Source organism: Durio zibethinus, chromosome 13 (genome assembly GCF_047325235.1).
Source record: "Durio zibethinus cultivar Kanyao isolate XHJ-2024 chromosome 13, ASM4732523v1, whole genome shotgun sequence".
Taxonomy (NCBI): domain Eukaryota; kingdom Viridiplantae; phylum Streptophyta; class Magnoliopsida; order Malvales; family Malvaceae; genus Durio; species Durio zibethinus.
Window position 1 is genome coordinate 21,380,494 of NC_143174.1, and position 21,768 is coordinate 21,402,261.

A 21,768-nucleotide genomic window follows, 5' to 3' on the forward strand; every position below is an offset into this window, starting at 1 on the left:
TTTTTTTTTTTTTAATACAGAGTAGCAAACTCAGGAGGTTAAATTCAATGAGATAAATAGATAGTAATTGGTAAAATTACATTGCAAAACTTCTAGGAAAGCATGAGTTTTTGACTTGGAATTTTCGGTTCAAAACACCTAGTAAAAGTTTTCCTGCAACAGTGTTTCCACCATCTGCACACTTTCTTAAAATTTGCCACCGAGTTGGTAAAGAAAATTATGGCTTAAAAGGGCAAGTAAGCTGTGCCAGGGCGGCAACAAATAGAGAGTTAACCAAGAATAGCGCCAGTTAACGTCCGACTAACGAACGAACGAACGAACGAAGCTCATTGGGCGGCTCACGTCCGACATAGCATCCAATAATGGGACTGAAGCACCTCTGTGGTGCGTCTGTTTTGGTGGATTGTTCTCAAACACAACCATGAAGGATCTTCCTAGTGGGTTTTTCCTTGATATGTAGTCCGTTTAACCAAAGAAATATGTAAGTAAATGGTATCTTTTTTTTTTTTTTTTCTGATAAAACATCCCATCCATAAAAACATTGTTGAAATATATTAATTACATGACCAACAACTTTTACAGCTTGTTTTCTGATCTTTACAGCTATCAAAGGAATTAATTTAATGTACTTCATTTCTATTTTCTTAAGAAATTAACTAATGGGTAGTTTTAGATATTTATTTACCTACTGCTGAGCAAAAGCCAAGAGGTGGGTAGAGTCAAACTCTTTGTCCCCAAATTGGATCTTTGGTTGAATTCTCGAAGCAATTCACCATAGATACTGAAAAGGAAACAAGCTCCAGCGACACACTGAAGGTTGGCTCCATCTCTCAAGTGAATCATACTTCAGACCACCTGATCAAATCAATTAGTACTTAAAATATAAGCGTCATTTTCATTATCATCACGTATCAAAAATGAAGCAGAGACATATAGAGAGCCAGAAGAGACATGGAGTTATGGGAAATTTATAGTAAAGACTTTGAGGAAACACTGAGCAAATATAACTGTCAGCTTGGTCCTTGTAGGATTTCAAAGCCTGGTAACCCTGAAAGAAAGACTGCATTTTGAAGAGAAAGAATATTGGTGAATGGTGAGATCAGATTCATTGCAAAAGCAATGTAATCAGTTAATGATCAAATCTTACTACCATCATGCCTCCCGATAAGAAGAGTTGAAATGTTTTGTTTAACAGACCTGGGAAAGGACTTGGATTCCAGCATATTTAAGGTCCCAATTGAACTCATCGAGAACTGCACTAACTGCTTCTTCTGTGATGTACTCCATATGCGTGGGCTTATGGGTGGAAGTGTGTTGGGTAAAAAAAAATCCTAAACCATAATTAAATAATTAATTAATTAAGTATATAAAAAATAATAATTTAATTTAATTTAATTCAATCAATTTATGTTTATAAATAAAAAATAAGATTTATTAATTATAAAAAATTATAAACATATAAATTAAATTAAATACTCATAACTAATATTTATAAATTCTTTCAATCTCTTTTAATTTTATAAAGTATTTTTAATTTAAACAAACATATATTAATACGTATTCTTTCAATATAAATAAATATATATTCATATGTATTCATTTATCATATGTAGATTTTTTCAATCTTTTTTAATTCACTTCAATGTACTATATTTATATGTATTTTTTTAATCTACTCATAAACATACAAACATATAAATCTATAAGATATAAATTTTCAATACTCTTATGAAATAGCTATTCTATAAAATTTTTTAACTCTATTACATATTTTTTTCATATATAATTTTATAAAAATTTTACTTATTTATAAATATATAAATTTAACTATTAAAAATTTATTTTTTAAAATTTTTTTACAAATTTTTTATTTTTTAAATAATATATAATTAATTTTAAATAAATTTATTATATGATTTGAGTCATTATTTTTAACGTTTTATAGCCGTGCTTCCGCCCACGACAGCTCATCTTGCATTTTCCACACCCATGAAAACGTTTCACCATGGAGACAAAGAATACGTGATCAAGTTCACTACATCAATTGATTCCATATTCGTTTTTCTATCATCAAAAAAATCCACCCTCATTCATTTCTGCCTGATTGCAAATTATCATCAGGGTTTGAGATCAAAATAGCATATAATTAAAAAAAAAATCAGATAGTCTGTATGTTAAATCTCATGCCTGGTGATGCTGAATGGCCTTCTTTTGTTACAAGATCAGATGTACCAAAAGCCAGTCAGGCTTCTGACCCAAAAAAACCTAGCCTGGCCAGCCGAAGTCTAAGAATGAAGTTGAGATGGTTTCGGCTCATCAGGAACCCAGTATTTGGGCGATCGAAAGAATGATAGTTGATGGGCCAAGACTGTCTTTTATTGAAGACAAATTTATGGGCCATTCTCCGTCGTAAGAGTAATAGATGGGGCATTCTCCATCGTAAGTTCACTTGTGTGATTTAGCAAATTGGAAAAGCTGCGAAAAAAAAAAACCAAAAACAAAACTTTTAATGTCCAAAACTTCCAATTAAACAACAAAAATGCAATCACTATACCACTATCTATAAAAAGAGTTCTATAAACCTTTCACACATGACAGTGTTTTTTTTTTTTTTTTTTGAGATTTAGTGGTCTTTGAAATGTGAGGGAATATAGATAAGCTTTTTACACATAACAACTATTATTTTTTGGGGTTTAGTGGACTTCGAGGTGTGAGAGAATGTGGGTTGTTTTATACGTTAGATTTTCAAAGAGTCTGTTATCGTATAAATTTTTTACTCATAATAACTTTCAATTTTTTTTATTTGATATATAAATACAAATATAATACATTGAAATATCTTTAATTCTATCTTTATAATACACTTCAAAAAAATTTATTGACCTCAACCAATCCCAAGCGAAGACGTTACAACAGTTTGGCTTTGTTAAGAAGACGACGTGCATAGGGATGATCAATGTGTCTAAAAACAAACAAGAGGCAGCCATTGTGGCTGAAGTTTGAGCTGCAATCTCTGTTCCAAGGGTACTCTCATTGATTTGCAGGACAGTTCTTGGTTTCTTCATATTCTCTGGTCTTACCCAATGTTCATGGTCTTTTACAGGGTCATCAACCTTTCAAAAGCCCAACATAGAAGAAACAAATGCAATGATAGATAAAGTAAAACTATATGGTAATCGACTACAGAAATTGGGATCTTAATTACTTCACCTGCACGGAAACTCTTTTACGTCTAGAAGGGGCTTTTAGAAAATAATCGGTGCCCCGATGAATAGGCGCACGAACACTTCCCAACTCGCCAGCAAATAGGCAGCTCGCAACTATAAGCAATAGCCGACCATGCCAGGGTGGTAACTGTGGGCATTCCATAATTCATATTATCTCCTGCATCGTAATATCCTCAGGGGCTCCGACAAGCTGCACCAGCAGTAAATAGAAAACTACACAACTAATTAACAAAATTAACAAGCATGCAAATAAAAAATATATAAATAGAAACATTGGAGTCGTGTCTCTTTTGTATGTTTATTTCTTGATGAAGATATGAAGAAAAAAAAAACGAATGAAGGAGTAAATCATTCAAAATAATTCAATATCTATACCAATTCAAAGGGGGAAAATTAGGAGAAAAGAAGGTTTTGAGAGGCCTTGGTAGAAGCTCCAAGGGATCGGGTGTCAAATTAAAAGCAGGGCCGCTCTGTTTTCTGTCGAGAAATGGTATTGGGTTTTTGATGGCGGACCAGATCTTCCTCAAGCTGAGACTCCCTGTTCTTTTTCATTGCATTCTTCTCTTTCTAGCTGAAACCCATATATCGTCAACAAACTTTCATTTTCAAATTTTAAACTTTTGTTTTGAATTTTTGGAAATTGTTTTTTAATAGTTGATTTTGTAAACCCCTCTCATTTGCTTTATTCTTGACACCCTTTTGTTGGTTTGAATCACTGAAATTTGTGCCATGGAATAAGTGTTTTGGATTGACGAATGAAAAGGTTAAAGTCTTGGTTGAAAAGTATATATAAAATTATTTATTCTTATCCCACCGAAGTAAGGGCTTGATTGCGTTCTGAATTCTGGATGAACAATACACCAGGTTTTTTTTTTATGTAAAATGACTAAAATTTTTCACGTGTCCAAAATAAAATTCTGTCATCAATTTTAATTTAGAAAAATTTTTAAAAATACCATATCAGATTGGTCAATACCAGACCATCACAGTCGACATCCACATAAACAATATTAGTGGCAAGCATTTAATTCCGTTTTCGATTGGACTTAATTTAGTAATTTAAATAATTTATAAAAGTTTAAGGATTCAATTTTGATAGATTAATTTGTAAAGACTAAATTTACCATTTCATACAAGGAGGATTAGTACAATTTGACCTAGTTAAAACTATCCGAAATTGTATGATTTGCTAGCCAAACCATCGAAAGGTTTGTCCTGAATTTTCTGATTGCCCTTTTGTGGTCATCAGCCACCGCTCGGAAGTACGGTATTAACATCCAGGAAAGGTTGAGGTCCTCATACCAGCATTCATTCGTTCATTTAAAAATTGAGATAATGGTGATGGAAAACAAGCCATCTCAGTATCTTCTTATAATGCTTGCAACATTTTGACCAATGTCTTCTTTTGTTTGCTCTGACACTTGGACATCTCCAATGTACATGTCAAAGAAAGCCCCTGGCATACATACAACCCATATCAGGATCTCAACCCTTTGTAGTTAAAATTGTAGTCTACAGTATAAAGACATGCTAAGACAAAGGAGATTTACTTATTGCACAAATCCTTGCTATAGACCACTCCAATCTGGTTACTTCCAACTGCACAAATATTTCTTTCACTATAAGACAAGTGTATGTATACTTGTAACAGTGTTTCACAAAGTAGAAAATATTGGTGAGATTTGTACTGGACACTTCACACTCGTATATCCTCCCTGCACACTCGTAGAGAAAAAGATTCGTAAGAAAATGGATACAGAAATTACATCAAAGTGTGTAAAAAAACAAAAAGGGAAAAGAACAAAAGAGTGAACCTAAAATCTGTCCACACTCATGACTTTGAAAAAACAGCTTATGAATGTTCCAAGTCCTTAAAAAGCCCTGATTGGCATTTGGCAGTAGGTAAAATTTTTAAGTAAACTAAACTGTGTCTTCAGCAAGAAAATTTTCAAGTACCTAAGAAGATCCTGGTAAAAATCATTGTTATTGTTCAGTTCACCCACTGGCATAGAAGCACACTTTGGAAACAATTTCTGACACAAAGAGTATGGATGAATATCTATGACGGGAAAAAGGAAAGTCAAGAACGAGTAGTTGAAGCATTAGGAAAACTGCATCACGTTATAAAATAATGTAGGAGGAATGAAGCAAAATCCACAAGTACTTACAAAAACCAAATGCATACACATTCAGAGACTTAATTTTGATTATCTTCATGGTTCTTCATCCAGTAGCAACAAGCACATGAAAGCATTGAGACATTGTTTAAGTTATTGGAAGAAGAAACCAGAAAACCCCAACATGTCAAAGATGGCCAGATTATGTTAAAGTGATGTGCATTCCCATTGTGACTATTCAAGTTGGCCCGATGACGTTTTTCGATGCGAATCCCATGCCTAACCTATGGAAAACCTTAAAATCAGTTCGTTTAAAATTTCAACAAAGGTGCCTATGAGAATCCCAACTTGACAAATCCTTCGATCCATGCACTCTTGCATTTCAACTTTTGTGTTTTCCAGGAGAACAGCTAGTAACTTCGAAGATCTGATCACATTAAATCAAATGGCTTAAAGAATGAGAAACCAATTGACTAGACAAACACGATGCAGAAAGATAAAGAAAATGTAATTTGGGAGATAAAAAGCCTTACAAGTTATCAAATGGTGGTATGAGAGCAGCAGCTAATGACAACAGAAGAGAGGAGTGGAGAGCTTCCGCTTCTCCAAGGAAGTGTTTCATTGCATAACTTGAAATTTTATCCAAAACAAGTGGGGTGGCAGATTGTCCTCTTGATTCAGAAGCAAAGTGAAATCCAGCAAGATTATTCTTACAAGAAGCAATGTGCTTAACCTGAGCTGAAGACCTACAACCTCCAGATTTCAAACCACGTTGATTACCAACCGAGATATCCCTACTCAAATTCGAAGTCGAAGTACTAGAGAACCAAAACAGTAATGCATTCGCAAACTTGGACATGCAACTAAAAGCTTCTCGAAATGCAAGACTACCAGGTTCATGCAAGTATTTAGAAATGTACAAAGAGCTGTCAACCAATGAACTAAACTGTGAAAACAAATGAGCTCCCAAACCATTAGATATAAACGGCTCTATTGGAAAAATATATGGAGACCCTCCTCCAACCTAATCCATGAAAAACAACCAATTAATCCACATATTTCAGACTTCCGCTAAATTCCAAATTACGAAACCTTAACCTTTTCTGAGCTGGGCAAATTGGCTGTTCAAGTTCACCGCCCAATTCTAAATAATTCACCTACAAAGAAAAATGATAATCCAATTAGAATTCAGTTATGATCCATTTAAGAATACAAAGAAAAAATTATATTCGAGAAAAAAGTAAAATAATCCATGCAAATCATTCAATGCTGTGAAAGCTTTTCGTTTTTTCTTTTTATAATTAATAGAAGAGGTAATCTTTGTTCCTAGAAAAATAAAAATAAAGGAAAAAAAACGAAGCCAAAGTTATGTGCTAAAGGGGAGAAGCATATGGGAGATTCCAATCTCCCCTAGCTACAGCTGGGGATTGAAAAAGATGCTCAAGCTTAGGAGTATTGCTTCCAGATTCCTAACACAAACAGAGAATAGACTAGTATGAAAAGACCCTAGCTACTCCACTGGCATTGTGTGTCACTAAACGCTCTATAGTAGCTTGGATGGCCATCCTTAACAGGTTCCTTACTAAGGATAGGCTGATCTCATGGGGGATTCCTGGGGATGTGTGTTATATAAACAGGAAAGCGAGAGCAGGAGTCACATTTTCTTCAGCTGTACATACTCCAAAGCTGTCTGGAAACAGGTGCTATAGTTATGTAATCTGCAGAGGGGGTAGCTAACTGGGAGGAAGAGTTCCAATGGGCAATATGCAGCCTGAAAGGGAAAGCACTAGTTTCAGTTATATTGAGGTTGGCCTGGGGAGCATATATTTACTTGATTTGGGCAGAAAGCAACACAAGACTTTTCAGATCAGAAGAAAGCACATGCAAGCAGATCTTGGGGCAAGTAGCAAAAGTATTAGTAGGTCCAAAGAACATAGGTTATGACCAAGTGCTAAGTGAGAAATGGGAGCTACGTAGAAAAATATTTGTATAGAAGTTGAATACTGTAGCTATTGTTGTTTCTTGGATAATAAATTCATTATTTTTTTAAAAAAAAATAGCCAATCACCAGAAGAAAAGCTTAACTCTACATTCATCAAATTCAAATGCAACCAAGATTGAATCGATCAATTAAAGTTACGAGAAAGAAGGTGAAAAGAAAATGTTTAAACACGGTTAAAGAACTTTCGTTTTGGTGGAAAAAATTTTACAAGAAAAAAGAAGTCGAAAGTAGCTAGGAAGAGAATAAAACATAAAAACATACCAGAAATTACGAGAAAAAAACTTGCATGTAGAGATCACGAGATTCGAATTACCGAATGGAAGTTAGGATTTGGGTTTTTTTTTATGGAGGGGAAGGAATATGCTGTGTGACTCTAATGCAGAAGGAGTATAAAAAGAACAAGTCGTAGTGATTCATAGATTTTTGGAAGGACAAAAGTGGAAAATAAAAATTTTTTATTATTTCGTTGTTTAAAACTTTTCCGTGACGCTGGAGGTGTGGCCCCACTGCATCGTAACTAGTATGAATCTCGCATGGGCAATAATACAAAATTATGAAGACTGGAAAGCAATGGAAGAATATTTTGGGTTGGTGAAAATTAGGGAATATTTTATTTACCATCGGGGCCCGTACACCTCTGCACTCCAGTGCTGTGATGTAGAAATGTACTTGAATGTATGTGACTCGTGGCTTTCGTCACCAAATTCCACCACCAACCATTTGGATGTTTTTGCAATTGAGACATGCGTAGTGTCACCGTCCACACCGAATCTAATTTTTTTGCGTTATTTTTCTGTATTAGTTGGTAGTGGGATGTTACTGTGTTAGCGTGGTTGAAAAAAAAATTTTTTTATTCTTTTTATTTATCATTTTTTTGAAAAGTTTATTTAATTTTAAAAAAAATCAAATGGTATAAAATTTCTTAAATGAGAGTGATATGGAAATACATAAATTGATCTCATATTTTCACAAAATATATTTTATAAAAAATATTTTTTTATTTTTTTTATATGTGAGATTCACTTAGTAGATAATTTTTAACAAAAAAATGGTGAAAAATATATATAAATATAAAATTAATATATATAAATATAAAATTATCTCACTTTCCATTCAATCTCGATTTAAATAATATAATTTTTATTGGATCGGAATGACACGTGAAAGGTTTTGTACAAAATCAAAATGTACAAGATTTATATAATTGATTAAAAATAATAAAGAAAATTTTTAAAAAGTTTAAAAAATAATTTTTAATGATAATATCAAATAGACAGCATATGATTTTTTAAAAATGAGATAATTAATTAAATATATAGAGAAATAAAAGATAAATTATAAATTAAAATAAAAAAGAAAAATAAATGAAAAATAAAAATGTAAAGGCAAAGGGATTGTCATATGGCATGTTTTATGGGGAATCAAAATTATTAAAATTTATGTGATACATCAGTTTTTTAATCTAAAATTTTTTTAATAAAAAAAATTGATCAATTTTTTTTTTAATTTATCTAATTAAAAAAATATAAAAAATGAAATAGAGTATCATTTGTATATATTCTTTGGATTTTTTTAAAAAATAATTTAATTTAAAAAAAATGAAAAGCAAAAAAAAAAAAAAATTGAGTTGGACGTGTGATATTAATGATAGTGAGCTTTTTTTTAAAAAAAAAAACTGTATCATTGATTTAAAAAATTAAAAAACAAAAAAAAATCTGGATGTGATATATACCTCTGCTAATATTTTTTGTAAAAAAAATTATTACATTAAAAAATAAAAAAATATATGTATTTTTAATAATAATAATAACATCAAACGAGCTTGATATTTTAAAATATTTAAAAATTTTATTCAATAAAAAATTAGAAAAAAAAAAAAGAATCAAACTTATTTATGTTAAATCAAGACATCAATTTTTGCTCGTTCTCTTCAAGAAGGATAATTATTACTACAAATGAATCTATTTGAGAAGATTTGAAAATTGAAGGTAAATTAAAAAATAGCTAATTGTACAAGACATCGAAAAAAAAAAACAAAAGCTTGGACCGCTGTGAACTGTATTGTGAAATGCGAAACAAAGTTGAAGAGAAGGAAAGGGAACGGAACGCATGTTTGGCATGAGAAGCTGAAAATGTTTGACACGTAATGACATTAATTATATCCATAATGGTGTATGACTTCAAGGAATATTATTAACAACAAAATAATCTTTCACTTCGTGATCTTATAATCACAGAAACCCTTAAAAAAATATATAAAAATTTAATTTCGAACAAAACCTCCTTTTTTTTTTTTTCATTGAACCAAAAAAAAAAATTATTAACGACAGAATAATACTGGCATGACGTCAGCAGATTTTGGTTGGAAGGTTAGAGCCAATTTCCCACTAAGACGGGACGAGAATCTTTTTTATGAATTTTACGATATACCACAGCACTACGCTGTCACATATCATTTTTCTTTTTTCTTTTTTTCTTTTGCTTTTTTAGTTATTATTATTATTAAATTATTAAATCACTTTTTTGTGTGAGACCAATTTTCTTTTTTTTTTGTTTTTTAAATTATTAATTTAATTTTTTAAAGTAGGTTTCTTTAACTTTTTTGTGGACCAACTTTTTTTATGTTTTATATATTTTTTAATTTTTTAATATATAATAATTATTAAATTAATTTTATTACTGTCAAGTTTGATTTATTCTGTTTTTACTGTTTTTAATATTTTAATGTTTTTATTTTTTAAATATTTAATATTATAAATTTATTTTTTCAATACTTTCCATTGTAGAAGGATGGGATCTATTTTTTTCCTTAATAAGATTTTTTTTTTATGTTTTATATATTTTTTACATTTTATATCAACTATATAAATATTGCGAATCGATTGGCACCGTATAGATCACACCTCGGCTCTTCACTTTTTTTTTTTTTAAAGTGGGACTACTCATTTCTTTGTTTTTTATTATATGATTCATTATAAAAACAAATTCAGTGGGGCTTTCAGCTTTATTATAGGATTCTTTTTTTGTTGGCTTTTTTTTATATATTTTATTTTTAAAAAACCTTTTTTACAATAGAGCTGATGCCTTTTCTTTTATTTTTATTTATTTTTAAAATTATTTATTTATTTATATTTTATGCATACTTTTTATTTTTTATATTTTATTATAAATATATTATTTTTATGTGGGACCCATTATTTTTGGTGGTGTCTATAAAAATCTATAAATATATATATATATATATTTTAATGGTCCATTATTATTTTGTAGGATCCACTGTTTGTTTTATTTTTTTAATGATTCCTGATTTTTTTTTAACTATGTGCTCTAATTTTTTATTTGTACGTGAGATTCGTCTTTTTTTTTTTTGTCGCGTGTTTTTTATTTTTAAAATATTTAATATATAATTTTGTTACCCACTTGATACTAAATTTTTTCTTTTTTTTTAGAAAAAAAACTTAATTGATGTTTTATATATTTTTAAAGGGAAAACTTAAGCAAAGTACTTTTGAAGTTCATAAACGAAAGTTAATTAAATAAAAATTAACAATTAAAATCAAAATCAATAGATTAAAATATTTTATTATATCGATTAAGTGTATAAATTTTGAAAAAAATTTAATAAATTTATATATATATAAATTTTTAAATAAATATTTTTAATAAAAATATTAAAATTTTTATCGTCAAATAAGTATGAATTAAATTTGAATTATAAATAATATTTTAAATAATTTTATTATATATTATTAATTTTCATATCAAATTCTATTAAATTTTTAGTTTGAATTTTTTATTAAAATTTTTATTAAATCATTTTAAAAAATTCACAAATGTCCCATAAAAAACTTCATGTAATTTTTGTCTATTTTTAGACCCATTTGATATTAAAATATGCCATTTTTTTTTTAATTTTTTCTCATTTTCTTTTTTTTCTTTTATAAATTCAATAAATAATTTTTAGCTTTTATTTTTTTAGTAACTTATTTAATATTAAAAGTATATCACGTAATGGCACCCACTTATGGTTTTGAGTTTTTATTTTTATTTTATTTCAGTTTTTAATATTTTTAATGATTCATAATTTTTTTTAACGTCTGATCTAATTTTTTATTATATTTTGTGTGAGATTCGTTTTTTTTTTTTTTTTTTTTTGTAAATCTTTGTGCTGCACTTTTTTTAAAAAATATTTAATATATATTTTTATGGATCCACTTGATATCAATGTTTAATATATATTTAGAATTTTTTTGTTCATATGAAAAATATGTCGCATGTTTTTTTTCAAATTTTAATACTTTTTGGTATTTTTTTTATTTAATAAATAATTTTTAAAATTTTATTTTTTAATAACTCAAAATTTTTTTTTGCAAAACAAAAATATGATAAATATATGATAAAATAAAAATTTTATATTAAATAATTAATACATGACACAATATGAAAAATATATAAAAATAAATAAATTAAAATTATAGCCAAAACATGTATAGGTTTAGGTTTAACTGAAATAAAAAATTTATTTTATATTTTTTATACCCACGTAAATTATCACATACAAATTTCATATAATATATAATATTAATCCAAGTATTTTTTTTTTTACACGACAAAAAAACACAAATTATCAGATTTACCGTCACAACATGCGGGAAACATTCCTGTAATTACAAATATTAGTATATTATAAACAATGAGTTGTATTACTAGGATAGAAAGAATATCATGTTCATTGTTCCTTCAAATGTCTGATCCCATCCCCCACCCCGAAAGAACGAAAGAAACAGACAAGAAAAAACAATCTCGGGGGAATGTTTTGCTCTGAACAAATCAGTCTCTAAAATCATTGGGTTTTTTCTAGAAAAAGGAAAACAAAAAAAAAAATGACCTTTTAATCTTAAAGCATCCAAAATCTTATCACATTCTTCATGTTATGAACAGTCTTTGCAATTGGGTTGCTGCGGTCACAACAACCCAGCTTCGAAGAGATTTCTTCGCCTCAAAGTCTCGTCCACGAGCTTGAAAGTTTTCTTCACAAGCTTCTGGTCAAGGGCACTGGTTCTGTAAATCTTGAAGACCCGATCCACTCGATCAGGGGCCGTGCTTTTAAAATACAACTCCTCGAATTTCTTCTTTACAAATCTGAATAGAAAGAGAATAACAAATTGGCCATAAGATGAAAATTCCTTGGCAATGATGGGAAAAGATAAATTGCTTACTCATATGCATGCTCAATCTCTTGTTTCCCTGTAGAAACTGGTTGGTAATCTTTGAACCACTCGCATACATTTAGTGGAACCTACAGAATGTAGAAACTTAAAAGACCATACTGATGCTAAATTTTCAACATCCAATATATGTATATCGTTCTACTGGCCTTACTTTTAGAACCTTCTTCTCAAATATGTCAAATTTGTTTAGAAACAGCATGAAGGACGTTTTCTGCACAAAACAAACAAGTTTTTTATATCAGGAGGAATTCCAGCTGAACTATCATCAATTTTCTACAATTACAAAGAGCATATATAGAATAAAAAAACCTCAAAGCATGGTTGCTTTAAGACCCAATCAAATAGTTCTTTTGTCTCCATCATCCGGTTCTTCTGTTCATCCTCAAAGAGAGTTTGATCATACCTAAAACAGCAATAATTACCAGGATAAAATTTCACATCATGCTCTGGATATGGAAACCACATCATATCGTAAGGCATACAAACAAAAGGGAATTTACAGATGGCAAAAGCGAAAGGATCTTACTCGCTAATAGCAGCACAAAAGATAACAGCTGTAACTCCTTCAAAAAGATGGATCCATTTCCTTCTCTCATTTCTTTGGCCTCCCACATCAAAGAGTCTGTATACTTCACCACTTCTCTTATTCTCCCCCACCGGGCTGCAGAGGTCACAGACAACATGAGTTACCAATCAATATACTAAACAAAGTAAATGCAGATGGAAAATGATACTGCATCTAATGATCTAAAGATTGATTTAAGTCACCTTACCAAAATTATAATGTGCAAAGATCATGTCAAACATAAATACCTAATTAAGTACCTATTTGAATTTTATCTATATAAGTATATAAACCTGAAATAAGTAAATCGTATGTCTAGAAGGTAAAAGCACGGATTCATTTATTAGGCTAACCTAGTTCTTACATTAATGCACTTGCACAGTCAAAGGAGAGTTTAGGAAGAAATATAATTCACCTGAACTGGATTTCTACAACACCAGTTGTACGAACTCTCGCATATAGAACATCCTCCTGCAATATGAAAACAGATTAGGAAGCTGATGGGCAGAGTTAGAAATTCTGAAATATATATTTATACACTTTTGAGAAATAACTTTAGAAGAGAAGCTATAATGCAACGTGACCGACAGCTTGCATGCTAAATAAGTTAACATAGATCCAGATTCCAGACAGGCACATAAAAATTTTCATTTTCAATATTTGCTGAATCATGCACATTCATCATATTGAGAGGTATTATTTCATACATATGATAATTTCTCTGGTGAGCAGGATGTATACATCCACCAAAACTTCAGTAAGAAGGAATTATCGCAAATTTTAGATACCTTTGTTGGAATATAATTTGCATCAGAAAACCGTTGCAAATTTTCCATGAAGTAACTTGCACAATCGGGAACTTGAAGTTCATTACCATGAGCATAGGTTTCCTACAAGTACACGGAGTGAATAAGTACTAAAATGCACCATAAAAAAAAGCCTTCTCATTTCAACAGGTTCAGTAAATTCCACACCCCCAATAAAAAAATAAGAACACTAAAAATGCAAAACTAATAAGAACACTAAAAATACAAAACTAATAAATGAAGCCATGCAAAATCATCTTGTATCATCTATAGATAAAGAAGCAGTCACCTGAATTGCAGAATCTTTCCAGAGAGTTTCTATCTCCTGTGCAAGTTCTCTACTTAGACGTGGACAATCCAGCCTGCTTCCAATTTCAGATAGTTTCTCTCCAATAACCTGATAGACAATAGAAGGTTAAAGTAATATATTGAACAAAGATAAAAAAAATGATTTATTCAAAAAAAAAGAAAGAAAGCAATCAGAATGCAATTTAAAAAACTTTACAAATACAGTGTAGCAGAAAAATGATGACTTCAAACCTTATTTTCACATGATAAAACATATTTGGAAGAATCTGAATCATTTTGAGCAAACTCCTTTGATCCATCATATAATACCTGTTGAACCATATAAAAGCACAATTTTTAAACATGGATAAAAGCTCATCTCATAACAGAAATAAAATTTCTCATCATAGATAACTGACACCAGGCACCATTAGATACTTATATTATACAAAAGGGAAATAACCAACACACCCTTTTCAGGTTTTGCGTACTTTTATAGTCTGATAGATGTTAGCATGGATGACTGAGATATAGCTCTTTAGCTCTGCCTCGTCAAAGCCAGTTTGGAACAGAAGTTTTATCTGCAGACAAGTCATGTAGAACAAAAAGAATATACACATATGAGCATTGTCAATAAATGTGAAATACCATAAAGGGCCAATCAATCTGTTGTACCTGCTTAAAAATTGTTGACTTCCCAGATTCACCAGCACCTTGAAAACAAAAGAACATTTGAATCATTTATGGAGCAACCCAAAAAAGAGAAGGGGGAGGGGTTCAGAGAGTTGCAAGCATTGAAAGAACAGGAACAAAAGAAAGGAAAACAAAAGCATTGCAGCAAATCAGTAAGAACAGTTTAGGGTGCTCAACTGCTTATCTCAAGTGTTAAGAAATAACTGATCAAACATTTCTAAGCTAGGAGGAGGAAGTATATTAAGCACCTAATTCCCATCTGAGAAACCCATAGCAATTCTAAGTGTTACTACTCACCAAAGTCTTTGCCCAAAAACAAATGAAAATAGTGCAATGTAGTCCATCATTACAAACAATTAAATGGAAGTACTTGATAACACCCATATGCATATCCAAGTCCCCAATGACCACAACCAAACATGAACATTTTCCATACACAAACAAATAAACGCTCACAACATTTACTATAATCATTTCATTCCCATAAAATTTGGATAATGCTGAATAGACACTGTGAATGATTCCATTTTGATGTCTTCAGCCATTCAAATATAAGAATGAGAAGTTAACAGAGTCAAATATGAAAGTACATTACTCTTTATCTGCAAACAAATTAGGCAACAAGGAACACAAAAAATTGTACACACCAAGTAGTAGAAGCTTCTGGATATGCTTTTCAGCCTTTGTTTCTTGTTCAATTCTCCTTTCAATTTCTGCAGCCTGTAAATGCATAAACTAGAAATTAAACAAAACTTACATATCATCTGAATAAAGCCATATCCAGAGAGTTCACCCAGTTGTACTCCACAGAAGGGTGAGAGACTATGTATGTAAACTGTAGTCCACCTGTGCGTTCTCCTCAGCATCTGCTTCAGTATAGTGACGGTTCTTGCTGCAGAGTAAGCCCATATTCTCTAGAACAGTAGACAGCATAGAAGATGCATGAATCAAGCACCAAAAGGCTTCTAATGTTCCCTTGCCTCCTACAGTATTTGCTATAATGTATTTACGCCAACTTATGCAGAAAGCTAACAATGATTACAGACATCTCCCCTAAAAGAGATCCTCAAATCAAAATTCAAGAAATTACTTAAACAAACATCAGGAAGTTCTAGCTACACTAAAACACAAATCATAAGAAAATTCTAGTCCCGCAAACATGGATTAAATTGCCTAAAATCTAGTTATAAACAAACTCATTTGATCAGCAGCCAAAACATTTTTAAAAAAAGAAGGCAGAAACATAGATATAGTAGATCATATTTGATTAAATTCCCACTCAGAGTTAAGACTACAAATCAGCGATCAAATTCCATGTCACCTCACGTGAATCTACAAACTTAATGGGAACATGACAGCCAAGACACATGTCGGCGTCGTAGAGAACAATTAATACAACATACATGAATGTCCATTTCTGTATTCGCCATTTACCCATACAATCAATATACCCTCCTTTAGATGTTTACGAAGTTTGGGACTTTACCACCCTTCTTCAAAGCATAATTATCATGCCTCGCCAACATTTTCATGAAATCAAATTATACAAAATAAAGCGCTCAATTTTATCAAACAAACTAAAATTACACTCTCAGTGCACTTCACAACCCACAAATTCAGCAAAAACTACAAATCTTTGCTGTTCACCATTTCAGATTACCAGAAAACGTTAACTTCAAAGAAACAGCAAAAAGCACAGTTGCTAGAGAAAGAAAACCCAAAATGCTAAAACAATAAAAAGCCAAATGAGCACAGCTAAAATCCTCCTGATCTAATCACCACAAAACCAACACAGAGATCTCCAAATTCAAGCCAAAGAAGCCAAAAGATCTAAAGAAAAAAAAAATAAAAAAAGATTGCAACATCAACAAAATACCAAAAAAAAAAAAAGAAACTTACCCAAAAACAAGACAAAGGGTCTGGTTAGGTTAATTCAGTAAAAGGGTTGGTTTTAGATTTGGACAATTGAGGCAGAAGAGAGCAGGGCAGGCAAACAGATAGAGAGAGTTAAAAAGAAAAGCTTTTGCTTTGTCTTTTTTTTTTTTTTTTGCTAAGTATGGATAAGTTATCGTATTAGTAGTAATAAAAAACAATGTCTGAAACTTTGTTTGAGCGTAAAAGTTGTGAATATAAATCAAAAACAAAAAAGAGAGATTTAAGAGAAGAAAGCCAGGAAGAAGAGAGACGAAGAAGCAAGGAAGAGAGAAAGAGCGCCGTAAGCTGCAAGGGCATTGCCTTTGGCTGCCGTTTCTTTCTGTCTTTCTTCGGTCAAAGTTAGAAAGATGTGTACTTTCATACAATAAAAAACTTTATTTATAGTAGTAGAATATACTTTTTTTTTTTTTTCTTTTTTGTATTTTATATATATACTATGACAGAAAGTCCGGAATGGGTGTCTTGGGAAAATACATATACGCTCTTGGACTGGACTCTGCTGCTGCAGCTACTGCATTGCTTTTTCCTTTGCTTTTCCCTCTGATTCTCTCTGTTCAGACAGTCTCGAATATCTTCCCACATGTTGACCAAAGAAATGGACTTTTATTGATTATTCTAAAAAGAAAACCCATTTTTCTTGGGTTTTTCTTGGATGAAAATCAATGGCTTTGTCAGTTTGTCCACTGGGTAATTTAAAATGAGAAATTTTTTTTTAATTTTTTGGTGCTAATTTTCTACTTTTATTTTTCTTGCTCGAGAAAGCAAAATTATCAATATTCATTCCCATTCTCAAACTACATAGTTCATGATTCCATTCAGTCTAAGAAGATTCTTTGAATCAAGAGATATAAATTTTTTCATTAAAATATAATTCAATGATAATCATATTTTGAAAACCTTCAGGAGAAGGCACAGCGTAGGTTTGTAACTTGGCAATGGACTACATGAACCATGGGATAAAGCCCAATGGCTCATAAAAGGTTTAGATAACTTTTGTTAATTTATTTTCTCTGTTTTACTTTTCTCAAGCATTTTCAATTTATATTTAATTATCCACTGGTATTTCTTTTCCCTTTCTAGCATTTATAAGGAAGATGAGGTAACAAATTAGCCCGCTAACCCCTACAAGAAAATTAAAAAATTACCTAAAATTCAATCTCTTCGTTGGTTACAACCCCAAAATTTAGGTGTTGTAGAATTGTAGATACCAACAACTACAACCCTGATTTTCCATTCATAGAAAACGATAGGAGAAAATGAAATAATAATTAGACGGAGCAGATTTGACCAAGGAGGCTCCTCCCTCAATTCAGTGATAAAGAATGTTTTGTCAAATAGATGGCCTGATAAACATGTGATACAGACTTTTTTGGCATTTATCGACCTTATCGGTTGATGAAATCTCCAATGAAATCATACAACGAAAACCAAAAGCAAAAGATGTAATTATCAGCATTTTTGTCTTTATTTCACTTAAATCATATGATATTTGGTCAAATCTTCTTATGATAAAAGCCGCCTCCATCGTGGCTCTCCGGCGGCCAAGGTGTCCTCCAGTGTTTTTTTTTAACATTAATCTCAACAAAACCAACACTCTGCAAAAACAAAAAGTTTGGCATGTTTATGAATTTGGCATTCGAAATTTCGGATCGACAAGTTTAATGCTATATTTCTACCTTTAATTTTTGGTTTAAATTTATGTCTTTCTTTTTTCTACGCGAGACAAACAAAAAAAAAAAAGCTGGTTGCAGATAGATTGATTCGTTCATCCTTTCCTTTTGACATTTTTAAACAAAATGCAAGATATACTGGGAAATGAGTTGCATGAGTTATTTGCATTAAACAACTACCTTAAAGCCATAGCTATACTATTGTTGTAGGAAAAGAAAACGTGAGACAGGGTCAAAGCTTGTAATTATCTTATCTAACAAAAATTTTAACTCTCAAAATTTGCCTCGTGACTAAGAGTTGTATTGCCTAACATGTTCTTTTCATTATTTATTTATTTATTTATTTATCTTATCAACATGAAGTCATGTTTTGAAATAATCTAATGATTGTCACCGTATCCTTTTGTTGCATATTTTATTTAATTTGTCAAGTTTTTAAGTTAAGTCGACCGTAATCCTCAACCTAATCCAAAATGCTTGGGCACCCATGAAAGCTGAGTTTTTTCTGACAGTAGGACACTTATAATTTTTTTTTTCTTAATTAAGAGAATTTTTAATCTTGAATGTTGCAAAATGCACCCCATCCTTTTTTTTTTTACACTCTAATTTTTTGCTTTAAAATTTTTTATAAATAAAATTATTTAATTATCTTTTCTCTATCAAATAAATTTTCAAAAATTAATTTATGAAAACTTTTAAAAATTTTCAAAAATTAATTTTTGAAAGTTTTTAAAATCTTTCGAATGTACTTTTAAAAGTTTCGAATCGCGCAAAAACATGTCGATATAAAATTTTATGAAATTAAATACGAAATAGAATACAAGTAAAAAGAACAAGTAATTTACTTTTATTTTATACTTTTTTTACTTTAAATGGGTGAAATTTTTAAGTTTTTTTTACATTTAAAATTTTCAAATCATATGTTCTTTCTATTTTTTTTATTTGATTTCATATTTAATTTTGTAATATTTCGTATTGAAATATTTTGATACGTTTAAGAACATTTGAAAATGAATTTTCAAAAAATCTTAAAAGTTCCAAAAATATATTTTTTTGAAGCTTTTAAGATTTTTCAAAAATTTATTTTTGAAAATCTTTAAAAATTTTTAAAAATTTATTTTCGGAAGTCTTTAAAATTTTTTAAAAATTTATTTTCAAAAACTTATTCAAAAGAGAAAGAGTAATTAAATAATTTTATTTTAAAAAAAAAAAACTAGGGTGTGAAGAGAAGAATGTGGGGGTGCAAATAATCGTTCTTTTAATTTTTTTTCTATAAACAAGGAACATATCCTACGTCATTGCCACATCATTATCTAATTATCTATGTGACAAAAAAAAAAAAAAAACCAGTCTTGTAGTATATGTAGATCCAATTTCTCTAGATCCCTCTGACCGATTACTCCACTCTACCAGATCACACTCCATCTTTTCTTTATAAACATCCACACCTTCTTCTCCTGACCCACCAAATTTTCACCATATATATAAATATTTTAAAGGTGATTGACTTCGTTATTTGATTTGGATTTGTTAAATTGTTGATCTCAAGCTTTCAAAACTTTAGCCTAATACAAATTGAAAAGATGATTCTGGTGGCAATTGTAGCAGAGCTAATAGAGGAGTACATGGTGTTGTTGACTATAGTAATAAGCTTCTGGAAGTAATAAACAAATAACAAAAGCCAAAAACCAAATAATACCCAAAGTAAACCAATCGTTGTGTTTGCTTAGAACTAACTTTATAGCCCAACAGTAGTTGCAGAAAAAGTACCATATTCAATAAACTATAACAATTTTGTTTCAGTTTTAGAAGAAGATTGAGGAGAGGACTCCATCTTGCCGATAAAATTGGGGATTCGTGTGAAGGGTTGTATGAAACGGGAGGATCGATGTTTATATTATTACAAAATTGTTTATTATTTTATAGGAAAAATGATAAAGAAGAGAGCTTTGGATGTTGAATAAATATGGGAAACTCAAAAGTGAAGAGCGGAAGAAGAAGAATGGGGAACAGTCGTCCATTGTTAATATCTCAAATTCGAAAGAAAAGTGTTTATTTTTTGAGGAGGGAGAGAAGGAATGAAGGAGAAATCTAAGAAGAAAGGTGAAGTGAAGTACTTGGGTGACTTTTTTGGTGCTCACATATAAAAAATACTCCATTTCTGGAAATAAGAATTAAAGTACCTCTATCAAAAAATTAAGATTTTTTAATACCTTAGTTTGGGAAAAAAAAACTCCATGAAAGCTACAGTCAGCCATGTATAATATTAATATCTAGTGATTATTACATATATTCCACTTTTCCAGTGGATTCTTTGGCGCTAACAAAATTTAATCTCTTACCGTTTCAAATACTAAAAATAAATGACTTTTCACTTATTTTTTATAATTTTGATTTTTAAACTCTGTGATGTTTAATTGTCAATTTTATCTAGACACCAAAAAAAGTGAAAAATGTGCTTGAAAGATATATGAAATGACTGATATATAGATAGCAAATACTAAAAAGAAAAGGGAAGAGGGCAATGATTAAATGGAGATTCATGCATATTTCTAATTGTGGAAACTATTTTTGATTAAGGCTTATAACAACAAATTTTCTTTTTCCCATTTTTTGATTGAAGTTGAAAGTCAAGAGGTATTCTGGTATGGAGACACAAAACAAAGAGGCTGCTTGTGTATTTGAAGAATATATTTATCTTTTTTTGCACATAAAAAGATACGAGAAAAAGAAATAATTGAGGAGTAGGTAAGTTAATCAACTATGCTATAAAAGTCTCATAAGCCTTCACAAAAGTCCTTAGACCCTGGAAAGATTTCCATTTTCTCTCATTTTCTTTCACGTTTCTTAGATTCTTTTCTTTGAGTATCACTTGAATTTTTCTGCATACAAAAGGGACTGTTTTGTTTGGTCTGCAAAAACCTAATTATTACAAATTTGATATCAGGAAAGTTTGATATATAAGATGCCTTTGAAGAAGGCTACATGGAAATCTCTCGTGTTAAGCTGTTACAAGAGCAAGACCTCCTCATCTGACACTGGCCAAAAGATTTTGAAGCCATGTCAATTCCAGAGACTATCGCTGTCGGATGTAAGCAATCCCAGCTCACCGCTCTCTGTCGATGATCTCTCAACCTCTCTCCTTGGCTCAAATCTTCACGTGTTTACCTTGGCAGAGCTAAGACTGATAACTCATAACACCGCACCGTGTAATCTGCTTGGTGAAGGTCGGAC

At 30.7% G+C, this 21,768-nt stretch overlaps 2 protein-coding genes and 1 pseudogene across 6 annotated transcripts; all 3 read right to left on the reverse strand.

Moving 5' to 3' along the window:
* Nucleotides 1–4,277: 4,277 nt before the first annotated feature.
* On the reverse strand, nucleotides 4,278–7,299 carry LOC111304134 (fatty-acid-binding protein 2-like; annotated as a pseudogene). Its single transcript, XR_016326886.1, has 3 exons — nucleotides 5,878–7,299; nucleotides 4,778–5,771; nucleotides 4,278–4,683 (listed from the first exon to the last, which is right to left on the reverse strand). The product of XR_016326886.1 is annotated as a fatty-acid-binding protein 2-like (transcript).
* On the reverse strand, nucleotides 4,586–5,444 carry LOC149515422 (fatty-acid-binding protein 2-like). Its single transcript, XM_089742433.1, has 5 exons — nucleotides 5,396–5,444; nucleotides 5,184–5,286; nucleotides 5,042–5,064; nucleotides 4,778–4,942; nucleotides 4,586–4,683 (listed from the first exon to the last, which is right to left on the reverse strand). The coding sequence occupies exons 1-5, from the start codon at nucleotides 5,442–5,444 to the stop codon at nucleotides 4,586–4,588; spliced, it is 438 nt and encodes a 145-aa protein (XP_089598559.1).
* Nucleotides 7,300–12,010: 4,711 nt separating the features above from the next.
* On the reverse strand, nucleotides 12,011–17,217 carry LOC111303008 (guanine nucleotide-binding protein alpha-1 subunit-like). Of its 4 annotated transcripts, none has more exons than XM_022898979.2 (14): nucleotides 16,829–17,217; nucleotides 15,776–15,912; nucleotides 15,577–15,649; nucleotides 14,912–14,949; nucleotides 14,728–14,817; nucleotides 14,489–14,566; nucleotides 14,238–14,345; nucleotides 13,931–14,032; nucleotides 13,558–13,613; nucleotides 13,104–13,238; nucleotides 12,887–12,980; nucleotides 12,729–12,788; nucleotides 12,566–12,645; nucleotides 12,011–12,488 (listed from the first exon to the last, which is right to left on the reverse strand). In XM_022898979.2, the coding sequence occupies exons 2-14, from the start codon at nucleotides 15,860–15,862 to the stop codon at nucleotides 12,311–12,313; spliced, it is 1,179 nt and encodes a 392-aa protein (XP_022754714.1). In that variant the 5' UTR covers nucleotides 15,863–15,912; nucleotides 16,829–17,217; the 3' UTR covers nucleotides 12,011–12,310. The 4 variants fall into 4 exon arrangements, with proteins under 4 accessions (XP_022754714.1, XP_089598157.1, XP_022754713.1 ...); XM_089742031.1 differs by having other exon boundaries at nucleotides 15,776–15,944; XM_022898978.2 differs by having other exon boundaries at nucleotides 15,776–15,982; nucleotides 16,829–17,071.
* Nucleotides 17,218–21,768: the final 4,551 nt, after the last annotated feature.